Source organism: Loxodonta africana, chromosome 7 (genome assembly GCF_030014295.1).
Source record: "Loxodonta africana isolate mLoxAfr1 chromosome 7, mLoxAfr1.hap2, whole genome shotgun sequence".
NCBI lineage: Eukaryota > Metazoa > Chordata > Mammalia > Proboscidea > Elephantidae > Loxodonta > Loxodonta africana.
This window is the reverse complement of record NC_087348.1, coordinates 121,151,351-121,169,182: the sequence shown is the minus strand read 5'-3', so window position 1 is coordinate 121,169,182 and position 17,832 is coordinate 121,151,351. Positions and strand designations below refer to the sequence as shown.

General features: G+C 39.1%; 1 protein-coding gene across 1 annotated transcript in view; it reads left to right on the top strand.

Moving 5' to 3' along the window:
* The window catches only part of TRPC6 (transient receptor potential cation channel subfamily C member 6), a 155,521-nt gene that overhangs the window by 77,406 nt on the left and 60,283 nt on the right, over positions 1 to 17,832 (top strand). The window contains exon 2 of the mRNA XM_003415597.4: positions 13,101 to 13,875. Coding sequence (XP_003415645.1) covers positions 13,101 to 13,875 — 775 coding nt within the window. The remainder of the gene's footprint in view (positions 1 to 13,100; positions 13,876 to 17,832) is intronic.

Genomic DNA, 17,832 nt, shown 5'->3' with positions numbered 1-17,832 from the left:
CTGTATCAAAGACAAAATGCAGAGGATGCTGTTAAAAAATATGCCTTTCAACTTCCTTTGTTTCCTATCAAGTATGTTGTTTATTTGAAATGAATATAAAATATTATATATACACCAGGACTCACTGTGGTTCAACCTTTATGTTTTGTTCCGTTTTAATTTTTATGGTTGTACGTTTTAGGTTTTTTTTTTTACATTTTAGTGGTTTGGTGTAGGGTTAGGAGAGAAGTTTATTCCTTTGGGAGGAAAGATTCATGTATTCGACAGGTGTCTCCTGGATGCTTGCAATATTCCCCTCTCTTAAGCACTGGGGGTCCTGTGGCAAATAAGGCAAAATAGTCTTTGCTGTCATGGAACTTAAAAACAAACAACAACAACAAAAACCCTCTAATTTTTACTGCTTTCTGCACCTGGGAGGAAGGGCCAGGGGATGAGGCCAGAAATTAACAAACCAAAAAACCAGTTGTAGTTATGTTGACTCCAACTTCTGGCGATTCCAGGTGTGTCAGAGTAATAATGTGCTCCATCGGGTTTTCAGTGGCTAATTTTTCTCAGAAGTAGATCACCAGTCCTTTCTTCAGAGGTGCCTTTGGTTAGCAGCTGAGTGCTTAACCCTTGGTATCATCCAGGGACTTCAGAGATTAAGTAGACAGTGTGAGAATAGTCTCATTGTCGTAAAATTAGAATAAAAAGACTTTCGTCATTCATCCTCCTAAATTTCATTTTTACAACCTTGCCAGTTGTGTGCGTTGGTAATCTCTAATTATCTAACTGTAATTTTTCCCATGGGTAATTGTGCATGTGATAAAAAGTGTATTCTGGAATTTCCTTTATTTCGATTTCTACGATGAACCTAGCAAGTCTATTCTTGTGCCTTTTCCATGCCATTTACATTTTTAACAGCCTGGCTTTAATAGAATTGTGTTTTAATTCCAATATGTTTAACATTTTTGAGCAAACAATGAAATTTAAGCTGGGTAGTTAATAAAAAACCAAAAACCAAACCCATTGCCATTGAGTCAATTCCAACCCATAGGGACCGTACAGGACAGAGCAGAGCTGCCCCACAGGGTTTCTAAGGAGTAGCTGGTGGACTCAAACGGCTGACCTTTTAGTTAGCAGCTGAGCTCTTAATTTGTATAAGAGCAGTTCCATTTGATAAAAGTGCATCATATTTGAACAGAAAGTAGAGAAAATTACTGTACATGCTCTGGACACAAGCATACAGTCCATTCTACTTAGAAGCTAATTTGCATTGCTGGCGTTTTCCGTAGACATGGATTATTTCATTGCTCACTATCTAGGGCAATAGGCACTATTTCAACAGCTAACAGAATCAGAAAGATGACGTATGTAAAAACTATTGATTTTCATCACCTAGTCAATATTTGGGTACCATGAGTGCAGTGGCTAATTACAGTCTTTCTTAGAACCTCTATTTACATATTGTGATAAAATAAATTTTAAAAATACAGACAGAAAGATGTAGATTACTGAACTTTCACCCGTGCTAATCGTGGCTAAATGGATGAAGAAAAACTCGCTTAAATATTTTCTTAAATAGAAGAGCTCACTTTGCAAAAGTGTGCCCTTTAGCTAAAGTGAAAATATCTCGTTTGTTGACACAGAGCTGTGGACTGAGTTGTCCTCTTTTTAGCAGATAATTTTTCTAGGTTGTGTCTGCAAGTATTATATAATTCTACCATAAAAAAAGCTTAAAAATCCTTTCTCAAGAAGGTAATACAATCTAACAGCACTTAGTGTCTTTCTTGAAAGTCTTCAAATGTTTTGTTATTAAAATATTGTTTAACATATTTTGCTTTTGAATTTGAAACTCACAGATTAAGCAACAATGGTTGTGACAAAATAATGTAGACCTAGTCTTTTTTTGCTTCTCTAGACTGCTGTTAGGGAAGACGAGGAAAGCAGCAAAGCATGCATTTTGTTTTGTCAACATTCGCACTGCTTTCACTACATACCTCGATACCCACACACTGCCTACTGACTTCGTTGTGTAGGCATGTGTTATCTGCCTAAAGAAATCTCAAATGCCTGTCTGGCCTTTCTGTTGAAAAAGAACTAATGAAATGATGATAATCCAGGCCTTTTTACAAAATTGTATATGAATTTATGTCGCTGCATATGATTAATATTTGTGGCCACAAGGACTGAGAAAGAAGAGGCTTTAAAACTCAGAAACTATTTTTTATGGAAATGTCTTTGCAGCTCCTGTAAAAGAAAGGAAGTTATAAGTATGGAAGTCATAATAGTTTCGAGGGAAATAGGACCTATCCTTAAGATTAGTGGCTTGCCTATATAGAACTTGCCATTATCAAAATAAATGGGTATTAAAATCATAAAATGAGATTTTGGAATTTTAGCATTAAAAACTTCACAGCTCAGACTTATTTTCTCTCAGTGTAAATTTAGAAGTTTTCCATTAGCATAAAAATTTAGAAAGCAGATTAAAAATTGAGATATAAGTAAAATAACTGACCATAACTTTTCTTCCTGTAAAAAGACAAAAACCACTGGCATTAATTTCCAATACAGTCCTAGCTTTTTCCATAGATCTTCTAATTGAACAACAGCTGTGTTACAGATTGAAATGTGTCCCCCCAAAATGTGTGTCAACTTGCCTAGGGCATGATTCCCAGTATTGTGTGGTTCTCCACCATTTTGTGATCTGATGTGATTATCCTATGTGTTATAAATCCTAATCTCTATAATGTTAATGCTGTTCATAAGGTTTTTACTGGCTAATGCTTTTCAGAAGTAGACCACCAGGTCCTTCTTCTTAGTCTGTCTTAATCTGGAAGCTCAGATGAAACCTGTCCACCACTGGTGACCCTGCTGGTATTTGAATACTAGTGGCATAGCTTCCAGCATCGCAGCAACATGCAAGCCCCCACAGTATAACAAACACACCTGTAGGGTTTCTCCTCATTTTGAATCGTGCCATATCAGCAGATGAAAGTCCCAAAAGCTTGACTCCATCTGCTACTAAGACTAAAACTAGGAAGAAGGATCCAGTGATCTACTTCGGAAAAGGACTAGCCAGTGAAAGTTTTATGAATAGCAGTGGAACATTGTCTAATACAGTGCCGGAAGGTGATCCCCTCAGGTTGGAAGGCACTCAAAAGATGACTGAGGAGAAGCTGCCTCCTCAAAGTAGAGTCCACCTTAATGACATGGATGGAGTAAAGATTTCGGGACCTTCATTTGCTGATGTGGCATGACTCAACATGAGAAGACACAGCTGCAAACATCCATTAATAATCAAAACGTGGAATGTATAAAGTATGAATCTAGGAAAATTGGAAATCATCAAAAATGAAATGGAATGCATAAACATCAATACCCTAGGCACTAGTGAGCTGAAATGGACTGGTATTGGCCATTTTGAATTGGACGACATATGATCTCCTATGCTCGGAATGACAACTTGAAGATGAACGGTGTTGTATTCATCATCAAAAAGAACATTTCAAGATCTATCCTGAAGTACAATGCTGTCAGTGATAGAAAAATATCTTTACGCCTGCAAGGAAGACTAGTTAATACAACTATTACTCAAATTTATGCACCAACCACTAAGTCCAAAGATGAAGAAATTGAAATTTTTTACCAGCTTCTGCACTCTGAAATTGATCAAACATGCAATCAGGATGCATTGATAATTACTGGTGATTGGAAATAAAGAAGAAGGATCAGTAGTTGGAAAATATGGCCTTGGTGATAGAAATGATGCCAGAGATGACATAATAGAATTTACAAGACCAATGACTTCTTCATTGCAAATACCCTTTTTTCACCAACATAAACGGCCATTATACACATGGACCTCACCAGATGGAATACACAGGAATCAAATTGACTGCATTTGTGGAAAGAGACAATGGAAAAGCTCAATATTATCAGTCAGAATAAGGCCAGGGGCTGACTACAGGTCAGACCATCAGTTACTCATATGCAAGTTCAAGTTGAAACAAAAGAAAAATTAGAACAAGACAATGAGAGCCAGAGTACGACCTTGAATATATCCCACCTGATTTTAGAGACCATCTCAAGAATAGATTTGACACGTTGAACACTTAATGACCGAAGACCAGACAAGTTGTAGAATGACATCAAGGACATCATACATGAAGAAAGCAAGAAGTCATTAAAAAGACAGGAAAGAAAAGACCAAAATGGATGTCAGAAGAGACTCTGAAACTTGCTCTTGAATGTCGATTAGCCAAGGCGAAAGGAAGAACTGATGAAGAAAAATTGCTGAACAGAAAATTTTGAAGGGTGGCTCGGGAAGACAAAGTAAAGTATTAAAATGAAATGTACAAAGACCTGTAGTTAGAAAATCAAAAGGGAAGAACACGCTTGGCATTTCTCAAGCTGAAAGAACTGAAGAAAAAATTCAAGCCTCAAGTTGCAATATTGAAGGGTTCTATGGGAAAACATTAAACGACAAAGGAAGCATCAAAAGATAATGGAAAGACTATACGGAGTAGTTATACCAAAAATAATTGGTTGACATTCAGCCATTTCAGGAGGTAGCATATGATTAGGAACTGATGGTACTGAAGAAAGAAGTCCAAGCTGCACTGAAGGCATTGGCAAAAAACAAGGCTTCAGGAATTGACAGAATACCAACTGAGATGTTTCAACAAATGAATGCAGTGCTGAAAGAGTCTGCTCATCTATGCCAAGAAATTTGGAAGATGGCTACCTGGCCAACTGAGTAGAAGAAATTCATATTTATGCCTATTCCCAAGAAAGGCAGTCCAACCGAATGTGGAAATTATGGCACAATATCATTAATATCACATTCAAGTAAAATTTTGTTGAAGATCATTCAAAAGCAGCTGCAGCAGTATAGCAACAGGGAACTGCCAGAAGTTCAAGCTGGACTCAGAATAGGACGTGGAACGAGGGATATCAGATGGATGTGTCAGATGGAGCTTGACTGAAAGCAGAGTACACCAGAAAGATGTTTACCTGTGTTTTATTGACTATGCAAAAGCATTTGACTGTGTGGATCATAACAAATTATGGATAACACTGTGGAGTATGAGAATTCCAAAACACTTAATTGTGCTTCTGAGGAACCTGTACATAGATGAAGAAGTAGTCATTTGAACAGAACAAGGGGATGCTGCATGGTTTAAAGTCAGGAAAGTGTGCACTAGGGTTGAATCATTTCACCATACCTATTCAATCTATCTGCTGAGAAAATAATCTGAGAAGCTGGGCTATATGAAGAAGAACAGGGCATCAGGATTGGAGGGAGACTCATTAACAACCTGCATTAGGCAGATGACATAACGTTGCTTGCTGAAAGTGAAGAAGACTTAAAGCACTTACTGATGAAGATCAAAGACCACAGCCTTCATTATGGCTTATACCTTAGTATAAAACAAAAATCTTCACATCTGGACCAGTAAGCAACTCCATGATAAATGGAGAAAAGATTGAAGTTGTCAAGGATTTCATTTTACTTGGATCCACAATCAACACCCATGGAAGCAGCAGTGAAAAAACTCATTCCATTGGGCAAATCGGGTGCAAAAGACCTCTTGAAAGTGCTGAAAAGCAAAGATGTCACCCTGAAGACTAGAGTGTGCCTGAGCCAAGCCATGGTGTTTTCAATAGCCTCATATGCATGTGAAAGCTGGACAATGAATAAGGAAGACCTGAAGAAGAACTGACATCTTTGAATTGTGGTGTTGGTGAAGAATATTGACTATACCATGCACTGCCAAAAGAAAGAACAAATCCGTCTCGGAAGAAGTACAACCAGAATGCTCCTTAGAAGCAAGGACGGCAAGACTATGTCTCACATACTTTGGACATGTTATCAGCAGGGATCAGTCCCTGGAGAAGGACATCATGCTTGGTAAAGTGGAGGGTTAGTGAAAAAGAGGAAGGCCCTCATCTAAATGAATTGACACAGTGGCTGCAACAATGGGCTCAAGCATAACAACAATTGTGAGGATGGCGAGGAACCAGGCAGTGTGTCGTTCTGTTGTACCATAGGGTAGCTATGAGTCGGAATTGACTCGATGGCACTTAACAACAATGTGATGTTAATGAGGTAGACTTAGAGGCAGTTACGTTAATGAGGCAGGACTCAAATCTACAGGATTAGGTTGTATCTTGAGTCAATCTCTTTTGAGCAGAGAAGAGAGGGACCTCATTACCAGTAAGCAAGAACAGTCAGGAGTGGAGCTCATCCTTTGGACCCAGGGATCCTGCACTGAGAAGCTCTTCGATGGGGGTAAGATTGATGACAAGGGCCTTCACCCAGAGCCAACAGAAAGAAAGCCTTCCCCTGGAGTTGGAACCCTGAATTTGGAGTTCTAGACTCCTAAACTGTTAGAGAATAAATTTCTCTTCGTTAAAGCTATCCACTTGTGGTATTTCTGTTACAGCAGCCCTAGATAACTAAGACAAGCTGAAAACAACAAAGTCAAATTGTGTTTCTTATTCAAATATGTGCATAATCCTGTTGTAAAAAAAAAAAATCAGAACCCAAATTTAAGTGCTTTCCACATTCATAATTTCATTGACCCTAGAAACAATTTTTTTTTCACATTTTTATTGATTAAAAAGAAAAGAGTAGCTTGGTTCTTGGTATGATTTTGTGTCAAAGTTGCATAATTTTTTAGTTACAGAAGAGAACTTTTCTTGCAAGTTCTCACTCCCAATACTTTTTATAAATCTACTGATCCTAGTTCTTTCCTCCCCTGATTTATACTTCTTTTCCAAGGCCTTGTCAGTGTTCAGCAGATACCTCCTCTCCCCCTAATCTTTGATCTTCCTCTTGTCTACAACAGAAGCTAAGAAAAGAAGTACATACAGAAGACAAGTGAGGAAGTGAAAGGCTACAGAGGTTATTAGAAGCCAGAAAAGTGACAGAGAGAAGGGAAGAGGGTTTGAATTTGAGGAGGATGATGGATGATTGCTCATCTAACCAACCTCAGTGACCTTCAGTGTCTTCTACCTCATCCATCCTATTAACTCAGAGATAGTCCTGCTCTTCTAGAAACGTATCCCAGCACAAGAATCACCTTTTGGCAAAACCAACAGTAGACTAAATTGTGCTTTCTGATAAATGACATTAGAAGTAATTTTTATTTTTTTTGAAAAATAGTAAAGAATATCTACCAAGCATCACCAGTCATTTGAAGAAAAACTCTGATGTAAAATATAGAGGCCAAAGCAAACAAACATAAAATAGCAACTTAAGTGTAATTTCCCTGAAATATTCTGACCTGTGCAGAGTTTTCATCACTAATATTCACAGAGAGATAAGAGAAGATACTGCATACTTGAAAGAAAAAAAGTACTATAAAAAGAAACATTTGAAGAACAAAAAGGTGTTCTTAGGAATTAAAAATATAGCAACAGAAAAAATTTTATAGACATATTAGAAGATAAAAGTTGAGGAAATCTCCCAGAAAGTAATGCAAAAGGATGAATAATTGGAAAATAGGAAAGAAAAGATAAGAACATTTAATGACAATTGAAGAATGTCCAGCATCCATAGAGGAGTTCCAGAAACAATGAACACTGAAAGCAAGAAACAAAATCATTAGAGGAGTAGGTCAAAAATATTTCTCAGAACTGAAGGACATGTTTTTCCCAGATTGAAAGGGCTTTCTGAATGCCCAGCACCATGAAGAAAAAAAGGCTCCTTCCTATAAACAATTCTGTAATCTTAGGAAACCAAAGACAAAGAGAAGATCCAGAATGAATATTGCACTGTATTTCTCAACAGCAACTATAAAAACTGGAATCTAACAGAGAAAGGCCTGCAAAATTATGGTCAAACTAGAATTCTCTTCTAAGCCAAACTATCAGTTAAGTTTGGAAGCAGAACAAAGTCATTTTCAGACATACAAAATCACAAGAAATTTAAGTCCTGTTATAGATTTTGTCTCCCAAAAATATGTGTTGAATTCCTAACCTTTGTACCTATAGATATGATCCTGTTTAGAAATAGGGTTTTTCTTTTTTTATGTTAATGAGGCCATACCAGCATAGGGTGGGTCCTAATCCTAATCACTTTTGAGTTATACAAAGATAAATTACCCCTCCTGATAACACGTCCAAAGTATGTGAGATGAGGTCTCACCATCCTTGGTTCTAAGGAGCATTCTGGCTGTACTTGCTCCAAGACAGATTTGTTCATTCTTCTGGCAGTCCATGGTATATTCAACATCCTTCACCAACATCATAGTTGAAAGGCATGTTGTGTCATCTGCATAACGCAGGTTGCCAATGAGTCTTCCTCCAATCCTTATGCAGAGTTCTTCTTATAATCCAGCTTCTCGGATTATTTGCTCAGTATACAGATTGAATAAGTATAGTGAAAAAAATACAACCCTGACACACACCTTTCCTGACTCTAAACCACACAGTATCCCCTTCTTCTGTTCAAATGACTACATCTTGGTCTATTTACAGGTTCCTCAGGAGCACAATTAAGTGTTCTGGAATTCCTATTCTTCACAATGTTATCCATTATTTGTTATGATCCACAGAGTCGAATGCCTTTGCATAGTCAACAAAACACAGGTAAACATCTTTCTGGTATTCTCTGCTTTCAGCCAAGATCCATCTGACATGAGCAATGATATCCCTGATTACACATGCTCTTCTGACTCCAGCTTGAACTTCTGTTGATATACTGCTGCAACCACTTTTGAATAATCGTCAGTAAAATTCTACTTGAGTGTGATGTTAATCATATTGTTCAATAATTTCCTCATTCTGTTGGATCACTTTTTCTTTGGAATGGGCACAAATATGGATCTCTTCCAGTTGGTTGGCCAGGTAGCTGTCTTCCAAATTTCTTGACAAACAAGAGTGAGCACCTCCAGCGCTGCATCTGTTTGTTGAAACATCTCAATTGGTATTCCATCAATTCCTGGAGACTTGTTTTTCACCATTACCTTCTGCGCAGCTTGGACTTCTTCCTTCAGCACCATAGATTCTTGATCATACGCTACCTCCTGAAATGGTTGAACATCAACCAGTTCTTTTTGGTATAGTGACTCTGTGTACTCCTTCTGCCTTATTTTGATGCTTTCTGCATCGTTCAATATTTTCCCCATAGAATCCTTCAATATTGCAAATTGAGCCTCGAATTTTTTCTTCAGTTCTTTCTGCTTGAGAAATGCCAAGCATGTTCTTCCCTTTTGGTTTTCTAACTTCAGGTCTTTGTACATTTCATTATAAGACAGTCTTCTCAGGCTGCCCTTTGAAGTCTTCTCTTCAGCTCTTTTACTTCATTATTTCTTCTGTTTGCTTTAGTTACTTGACTTTTAAGAGAGCAACTTTCAGAATCTCTTCTAACATCCATTTTGGTCTTTCTTTTCTGTCTTTTTAATGACCTTTTGCTTTCTTCATGTATGACGTCCTTGATGTCATTCTGCAACTCTCCTGGGCTTTGGTCAATAGTGTTCAGTGCTTCAAATCTATTCTTGAGATGGTCTCTAAATTTAGATGGCATATAATCAAGGTCGCATTTTGGCTCTCATGGACTTACTGTAATTTTCTTCAGCTTCACTTGGATTTGCACACGAGCAATTGATGGTCTGTTTCACAGTTCTGTGATACTGAGCTTCTCCATTGTCTTTTTCCACAGATGTAGTTGATTTGATTCCGTGTTTTCCATCCAGTGAGGTCCACATGTATAGTTGCTGGTCAAGATTAGCATAACAGAATGTTATAGGAGAGATTCCTCAAGAAGCTGAAGTTCAAAAAGCGCATAATATTTTGACCATATTGAAAACTTTACAGAATTGAAGAAGAGGGTTTGGGCTGAATTAGTGATATGTATATGGAGCATTAAGCAAATAAATAAATAAATAAATAAACTTTTAACCACTGGATTTGCAAAATATAGGGAAGCTGTACCAGAAAATGCATGATAGTATACTACTTGTCTTAACTATGACTAGCATTTGCATTGCCGTAATGTAAACAGTAAGTAGTCATCTAACAAGAATTATGATATAACTGTTCTAGAATGATAAGGGACCAGGAAGTGTGTTTGTGTGTTTCTGTGTGTGTGTGTGGGAGAAAGGGATGTGAAGGTATTAAAAAAAAAAAAAAAAACCCATTGTCATCAAGTCGATTCTGACTCATAGCGACCCTATAGGACAGAGCAGAACTGCCCCATAGAGTTTCCAAGGAGCACCTGGCAGATTTGAACTGCCAACCTCTCAGTTAGCAGCTGTAGCACTTAACCACTACGCCACCAGGGTTTCCTGTGAAGGTATAGCGGGCTAAATTTTCAACTTTCATAGTGGAAAATCTATAGATAAAGCAAAACTTAAAAATCAATAAATAGCAATATAATATAGATATAAGGATTTAAATGATAAAATAGCCAGCCAAAAGAGTTAAAATTTATTGCCCATTGGAGCCCTGGTGGTGCATTGGTTAAGAGCTTGGCTGCTAACCAAAAGGTCGGCAGTTTGAATCCACCAGGTTCTCCTTGGAAACCCTATGGATCAGTTCTACTCTGCCCTATAGGGTCATTATGAATTGAAATCAGCTCAACAAGAACAGGTACAGGGATCAGGAAGTGAAGGACAAGGGGCTGGTGTTTCTTATAACAGTTCTTATAAAGAGTTCTTAAAATATGTGCATGCATAATTTTATTTTGATAAAAATAAAAATGAGACTGAAAACAATAGTCATACAAAACAAAATAGTTGTAAAAATCATTCTTTTATTATTTAATAAAAGTTACATATACATTATCTAAAGGGCTGTCTTTGAAATTATTATCATGCTGTTTACCCAGCTATTTGCTTCCAAATCATTTTTTAAATTTGCAAACTGACTCTTTAATAAAATATCAATTTGCTTGGTGTTGAATAGGCCTTGGATGTCTAAAGGAATCACTGCTGAATGAAAATCTACAAAAAATATTTGCGAATATGGCAGTATACTCTTTAGGCTCCTTGGAGAACCATAATCTATTTCTGAAATGCTGAAATTTTACTAATTTCCTTTCTATTGCTGGATGCCACATTACCTCAGACAGTGTCATGGACTGAATTGTGTCCCCCCAAACTATGTGTCAACTTTGTTAGGCCATGATTTCCAGTATTGTGTGGTTGTCCTCCACTTCGTGATTCTCCTGTGTGTTACAAATCATAATCTCTGCCTGTGGTTAAGGAGGATTAGGGTGGGACTTAACACCCTTGCTCAAGTCACATCCCTGTCCAATGTGAAGAGTTTCCCTGAGGTGTGGCCTGCACCAGCTTTTATCTTACAAGAGATAAAGGAAAGGGAAGCAAGCAGAGAGCTGGGGACCTCATACCACCAAGAAAAGAGTGCAAGGTTCAGAGCACGTCCTTTGGACCTGGGGTTCCTAGTCTGGGGGAAGATTTATGAGAAGGCCAATAGAGAGAAAAAGTTCTCCCCTGGAGCTGCACCCTGAATTTGGACTTTTAGCCTACTTTACTGTGAAGAAATAAATTTCTCTGTGTTAAAGCCATCCACTTGTGGTAGTTCTTTGATAGCAGCACTAGATAACTGAGACAAACAGACAATATTGCCTGGAGATATAGTGTCAAAATGGATAAGGACTAATAGATAAAGAATTTTAGGTTCTCTAAGCCTGGTCACATTGGAGGAGAAGACAGCTTATGGGGTATTTGGATCCATATAAGTTCTCATCATACTGGAAGGTTTGTGACAGTCTTTAAAGAGGGATGACTCTTAGGAAATTTATAAAGAGAGGAAACAATCCTCACCCATCACACCTTTTTCTTCTTTTCAGGCATCCCCCATAATCTGGTCCCTCCTTCATTCTGCAAGGTCTTGTTCTTTTGGGTTAGTGATAGTGGTAAGGCTTGAACCTCTAATTTTACTGAGAGACTTTCAAACTCAAAAATATTTTAAGACATAAAGTTATGCATCAGTAAGGAAAGCATTCCAATTAGAGCATTGATTAGGGGAGAAATCCCTTTCCCTTCATTTCGAGAGATACTTGCGTTGAAGTGGCCACCACTTCGACCACTGTCTCTATCACAGAAACATTTTTTCCCACCTGGCACCTAGATCACACTTTTCTCAGGTTTCCAGTGATTTTTAGACAACTCCTAGCAGAGTCCAAGCCAAGTTATCACAGAGAATGTTGAATTAATTGTCTCTGTTAATGACACCTGTGCTCTTGCACTTAGTTGATCCCTCTGCTGGAGAAAGCTTTCCACCTGCACCTTACTCCTGCTCCACCCTCCCAGAACATATTCTCACTTTACTCCTACTCATCCTTCCATTTTCGGCATGTTACTTTAGCCCAGAAGCTAGGTTAGTTGCCCCCACTTTAGGCTTACCATGACAATTAAGCAGCTGATAACAAGACAATGTGCTAATTCCCCATTTCTTCCTCTAGACTGTAAGATTGGTAAGGACAGAAAAGTTTCTACTTTTTTCCCCATTAGGTTTCCCAGGCCTAATGCAGTCCCAAGCCCTGGCACAGGAGGGACTCAATAAATGTGCGTTGACTTGAGTGGATTTGCTATTGTCTCTATGTTTTTTCACATTCGATAGTATATTGGGAAACCCTAGTGGTGTAGTGGTTAAGAGCTACGGCTGCTAACCAAAAGGTCAGCAGTTTGAATCCACCAGGTGCTCCTTGGAAACTGTATGGGCAGTTCTACTCTGTCCTATAGGGTCACTATGAGTCAGAGTCCACTCAATGGCAATGGGTTTGGTGTTTTGATAAGGGGTGACTGGTGACTGAGTACGGTAAGACAGTTAGTTTTTCTTATGTTTATACTACTCTGTGATTGAAAAACATACTAATCTCTATGTGAATAACACAGAATGATTATGGGAATTGCCAGAGCCCCACCCCAAACTGGAATGTTAAAATCTGCAAAGTGCTTGGCTTTCATAAAGAAGTTCTTGGAATCCATTAATGCATAAATGCATCTTCATTTTGTAATAGGGTGGTCTAGAGATGATGAGACAACCATCTAATATACTTGAAGATTGCATTAGACGAACGGCAGGTCATTTGGCCCGCTAAAATGCTCTTAATATGATTTTTTCACAATCTTTCTATTCCATTGCAGCCGGGGCACTGACAACAGACTGGCTCACCGGCGGCAGACAATTCTCCGTGAGAAGGGGAGAAGGTTAGCAAATCGAGGGCCAGCCTACATGTTTAGTGATCGCTCAACAAGCCTATCTATTGAGGAGGAACGCTTTTTAGATGCAGCCGAATATGGCAACGTTCCAGTGGTGCGGAAGATGTTGGAAGAATGCCTTTCGCTCAACGTTAACTGTGTGGATTACATGGGCCAGAATGCCCTGCAGTTGGCAGTGGCCAATGAGCATCTGGAAATTACAGAACTTCTTCTCAAGAAAGAAAATCTGTCTCGAGTTGGGGATGCCTTGCTTCTAGCCATTAGTAAAGGTTATGTTCGCATTGTGGAAGCAATTCTTGGTCATCCAGCTTTTGCTGAAGGCAAGAGGCTAGCCACCAGCCCCAGTCAGTCTGAACTCCAGCAGGATGATTTTTATGCTTATGATGAAGATGGGACACGGTTCTCCCATGATGTTACTCCAATCATCCTGGCTGCCCACTGCCAGGAATATGAAATTGTGCACACCCTCCTGCGGAAGGGTGCTCGGATTGAACGGCCTCATGATTATTTCTGCAAGTGCGGTGAATGCAACCAGAAACAGAAGCATGACTCCTTTAGCCACTCAAGATCTAGGATTAATGCCTATAAAGGCTTGGCAAGTCCTGCTTACCTGTCACTGTCCAGTGAAGATCCAGTCATGACAGCCTTAGTACTTAGCAATGAGCTGGCAGTGTTGGCCAACATTGAGAAAGAGTTCAAGGTAGGTCCTTAACAATAGGGACGGCACCCTCCACATGTTAAAGCCAAGGTATATTTACAAGCTTTCGCTATGTGCTCAGAACTGTGCTAGTTACTGTGGACACTATGTCATTTTATATGTTTACTCAACAACCTCTTTTTTACATTTATTTGTAGTACAATTTGTGATCGCTAACATTTAGTGACTATTCTATAACAGACATTTTACATTTATTATGTCTAATCTTTATTATAACCTTGAAAAGAAAATATTGTTAGTTCCTATTCAGATGGAGAAAGGGAGGCATAGAAAGGTTAAATAAGGCCAAGGTCAAGCAGCAGGTAAATGACAGAGCTGGGATCAGAATTCCTGTATGCTGCCCTCTAAATCTATGTTCTCTCTCCAATAAAACACTACTTCTATATCCAGGGTATGGCATTAGATGCTGCTGAGGTCAGAAAGATGAAGTAAACCTAAGTAAGTCACAATTTGACTTGAGAGACGGATGCATACAGTGTAATGCAAAATGAAGTAAATATTAAATAGTGCTACAAGCAGTGTGCCCTAGGAGTTCAGAGACGGTCATATTTAATGAAGATTAGGTTTCGGGGAAGTTATAAACAAGATGGTATTTAGGCTGGGTCTGGCAGAATGAGTAGGATTTTAGAAGGGAGAAAGTAAAGGGCATGATATTTTAAGCCAAGGGAACAGCAAAAGCAAAGACTTGTAAATAAGAAAGAAGTTGGCACTTAGAGGGAACTTTGAGCAGTCTCTTAATACAAGCAAGGTATGGTATCAGATGCTGCCATCATTCGCATATTTTGTTGCATTTAGAAGAATGAAAGCTCAGATTCCTAGCCTGAGGTCATCCCCACACACACCTCTGACCTCCCCCCACAGGTTGTCTGACCTATCTTACAGTGCTCATCATGTTCTGCCATGCATTATTGTTATTTATGATGCACTTTTCTCTTTTACTAAATTGTCAGCTCTTTGGAATCAGGTCTGATTCGTCTAACAAAGTGTTTTGTAAAACAGTCCCACTAAGCAATGCATTGCCAAAAGGATGTTGTGTAGTATATTTAAATTTTATTTTTCAAAACTTGTAGATATTTGTGTTATTTTGAACACTTGTGCTCAATTTATATAGTTTTGACCAAACATACTACTGATGATAAAAACGGTAATTTTTTCCAGAACATTTTTTTATACCTAGAGCTTTATGATCACAGGAAATAAAAGCATAACAGTTTAAAAAATGTGCAAAAAGTATATCCTAGAACTTGAAAATCAACAGTTTTTCTAATTAGAAACCTAACTCAAAAAGCCCTTCTTGGCTTTTTTTTTTTAAGCCTTTACAAACATAAAACAAAAAGAGATTGTGTTTACTTCCTCACCAGACAGCAAGCATTAAAACAAATGTTCTACTCTCTGAGATTACTTTGGTCTTCAGAGGTATGAACAGCCACGTAGGAGGATCAGCCGCCATTTCCTTTGTGTGCAAACGCTTAGGAAAACCACATTCTCTCACCACCCATAGGTACCGTGATGCTAAACCTGTCCCCAGCATCCCAGCCACAGTTTACAGCAGGGTGGGACCTGACAGAGCTACCGAAATTAGCAGCTCAGGTGTGAGCTTCCTTGCTAGGTCTCCTGCTTCTATCATTCAAAAACTTCTTTTTCCTATTTTAAAATAATTATATTCATTTTATAAAATTTGAAAATAATACCGTAAATATGAGGAAAAAATGCAAAGTCATTCCTAATTCTGCCACCAAGAAAGAAACACTGATATCCTGTGAACATGCTGGCACGCATCCTCCTAGTCTTTCAGTAGTCAAGGCCTTTAGAGAATCAGGAAACAAGACCACAGAGGCTGGACCAGCGCAGAGAAAGGCATGCCTCACGGGGAGATGAGAGACTGTATTGGCTATAAGGAATTGTCTCTTCAAATTCTTGGCTCCCTTTCATTTGCATATTTTAAAATTGACACCTAATTTTTATTCTTTTGCAAATTTAGATATTCTTCAAGGGTATAATTTCTGTATGCTATAAATATTGGCATTTATAAATAATACTGTAAATTGCTCCTTCAAATGTATCTAAAAAAACCCATTGCCGTTGAGTCGATTCTGACTCATAGCAACCCCATGGGACAGGATAGAACTGCCCCATACGGTTTCCAAGGAGCAGCTGGCAGACCTTTTGGTTAGCAGCTGAGCCCTTAACCACTGTTCTACCAGGGCTCCATCAAATGTACCCAAGGGACTTTAGATACTATAATCATTTGATGTCCACCATTCCCGGGTGGCATAAATGGTTAAGTGCTTGACTACTAGCTGAAAGGTTGGCAGTTCAAACCCACCCAGAGGCGCCTCAGAAGACAGGCCTGGCAATCTGCTTCTGAAAGGCCACAACTTTGAAAACCTATGAGAGCAGTTCTGCTCTTATGCGTGAGTTGCCATGAGTTGGAATCGAGCGGACAGCAACTAACAACATCACCTATTTTAAAAACAAATGAACAGTTTCTTCTTTTAACATTCAGAATGTATGCATCTTTCCTTTTTCTCCTGGGGTTCATGTTTCCAGTCCATTTTCCTCCACAAATTTGATTCCTAATGTAATGTATAAAAATATCATGATGGCATCAGACCTCCTTGTCTAACATAACAAGAGGGAGAAGAGAGAATCAAGATCTTGAGGCCAAAGCTAATTCCTGTGAGATGGAGTTCAGACTCAACTCCTTTTTCCAACCTTTTTTTTTTTTTCACCGATTCTGACATCAGCTGTCCCTTCCACAGTGGTCTCTACTTTTCTGCGTTTGATGATTTGTTGCTATGGCCACACAGAACTCACAGACCATACTCACAGTTATGGGGTTTATTAGGGAAATAACAGGTACAACTCAGGATACAGCTCTTCTATGAGGGCAGCTTCTTCTCCGCCATGCCTGCAAGCAGGCCTATCTCTCAGTCCCTTGGCCCATTGTCCCTGTTGAGCCTCCACCTGGCCTCTGCCCCGCTAGGGCAAATTCTACCACTTTTTAGCTCCACCAACAAGTGCTCAGCGACACCCCACTCCACCAGCAAGCCTCCTGCCCGAAGGCACTCATTTCTCTTGCACTGTGGATCAGGACATCCACTGTAGCCATTTCACTCTGTGGTCCGAGAAGCCCACTGCATCATCTCATTCTGGTCTCCTGGTTCTGCTGCTGCTGTTTCTCTGCCATGCTTGCTGCCACTTCTTACAGTCTCATGCCTTCTCCAGTGTTACAGTTCTCTGTCCCCTGGGTCTAGAAGTTTCTCAGTGCAGAGACGCCGGCTCCAAAGGAAGAGCTGCACTTCAGGCTCTTCTTCCTTAATGGCAGTGAGGTCCCACCTGCAGCCCCTGGGATCAGCTCATTTTAAGCCTAGTGGGATGGCAAAACTGACCAATACTCTTGTTAAGGTTTCATACACTTTATTTGCAAGGAACACCTCCACAAGGGTTCCATGCACCGTATTTGCATTATTAATAGGCTGTCCAATCTCCTTAGTGGGCCACAAACACCTTATTTGCATATTCCCACCCAATCATTTTGTTGGGGTCTCGAGGCCATGACTAGCTAGAAGGACCATATTAAATAATTCACAGCACCAAAAACAGCTTTCATTGTTAAGTTTCTTATGGTCAATTTATCCCATAGTAAGTAGGATAAAATGGATCGTAAGAGACTTTACAATAAATGTTGCTGTGTTCTGTCGAGTCGATTCCCACTCATATCAACCCTGTATGACAAATTAGAACTACCCCATAGGGATTCCTAGGCTGTAACCTTTACTGGAGCAGATTGCCAAGTTTTTTCTCTCATGGAGCTGCCGGTGAGTTCGAACAGCTGACCTTTTGGTTAGCAGCTGACTGCTTAACCATTGCACCACCAGGCCTCCTTATACATATATATAAAAAACCATACCCACTGCCATTGAGTCAATTCTGACT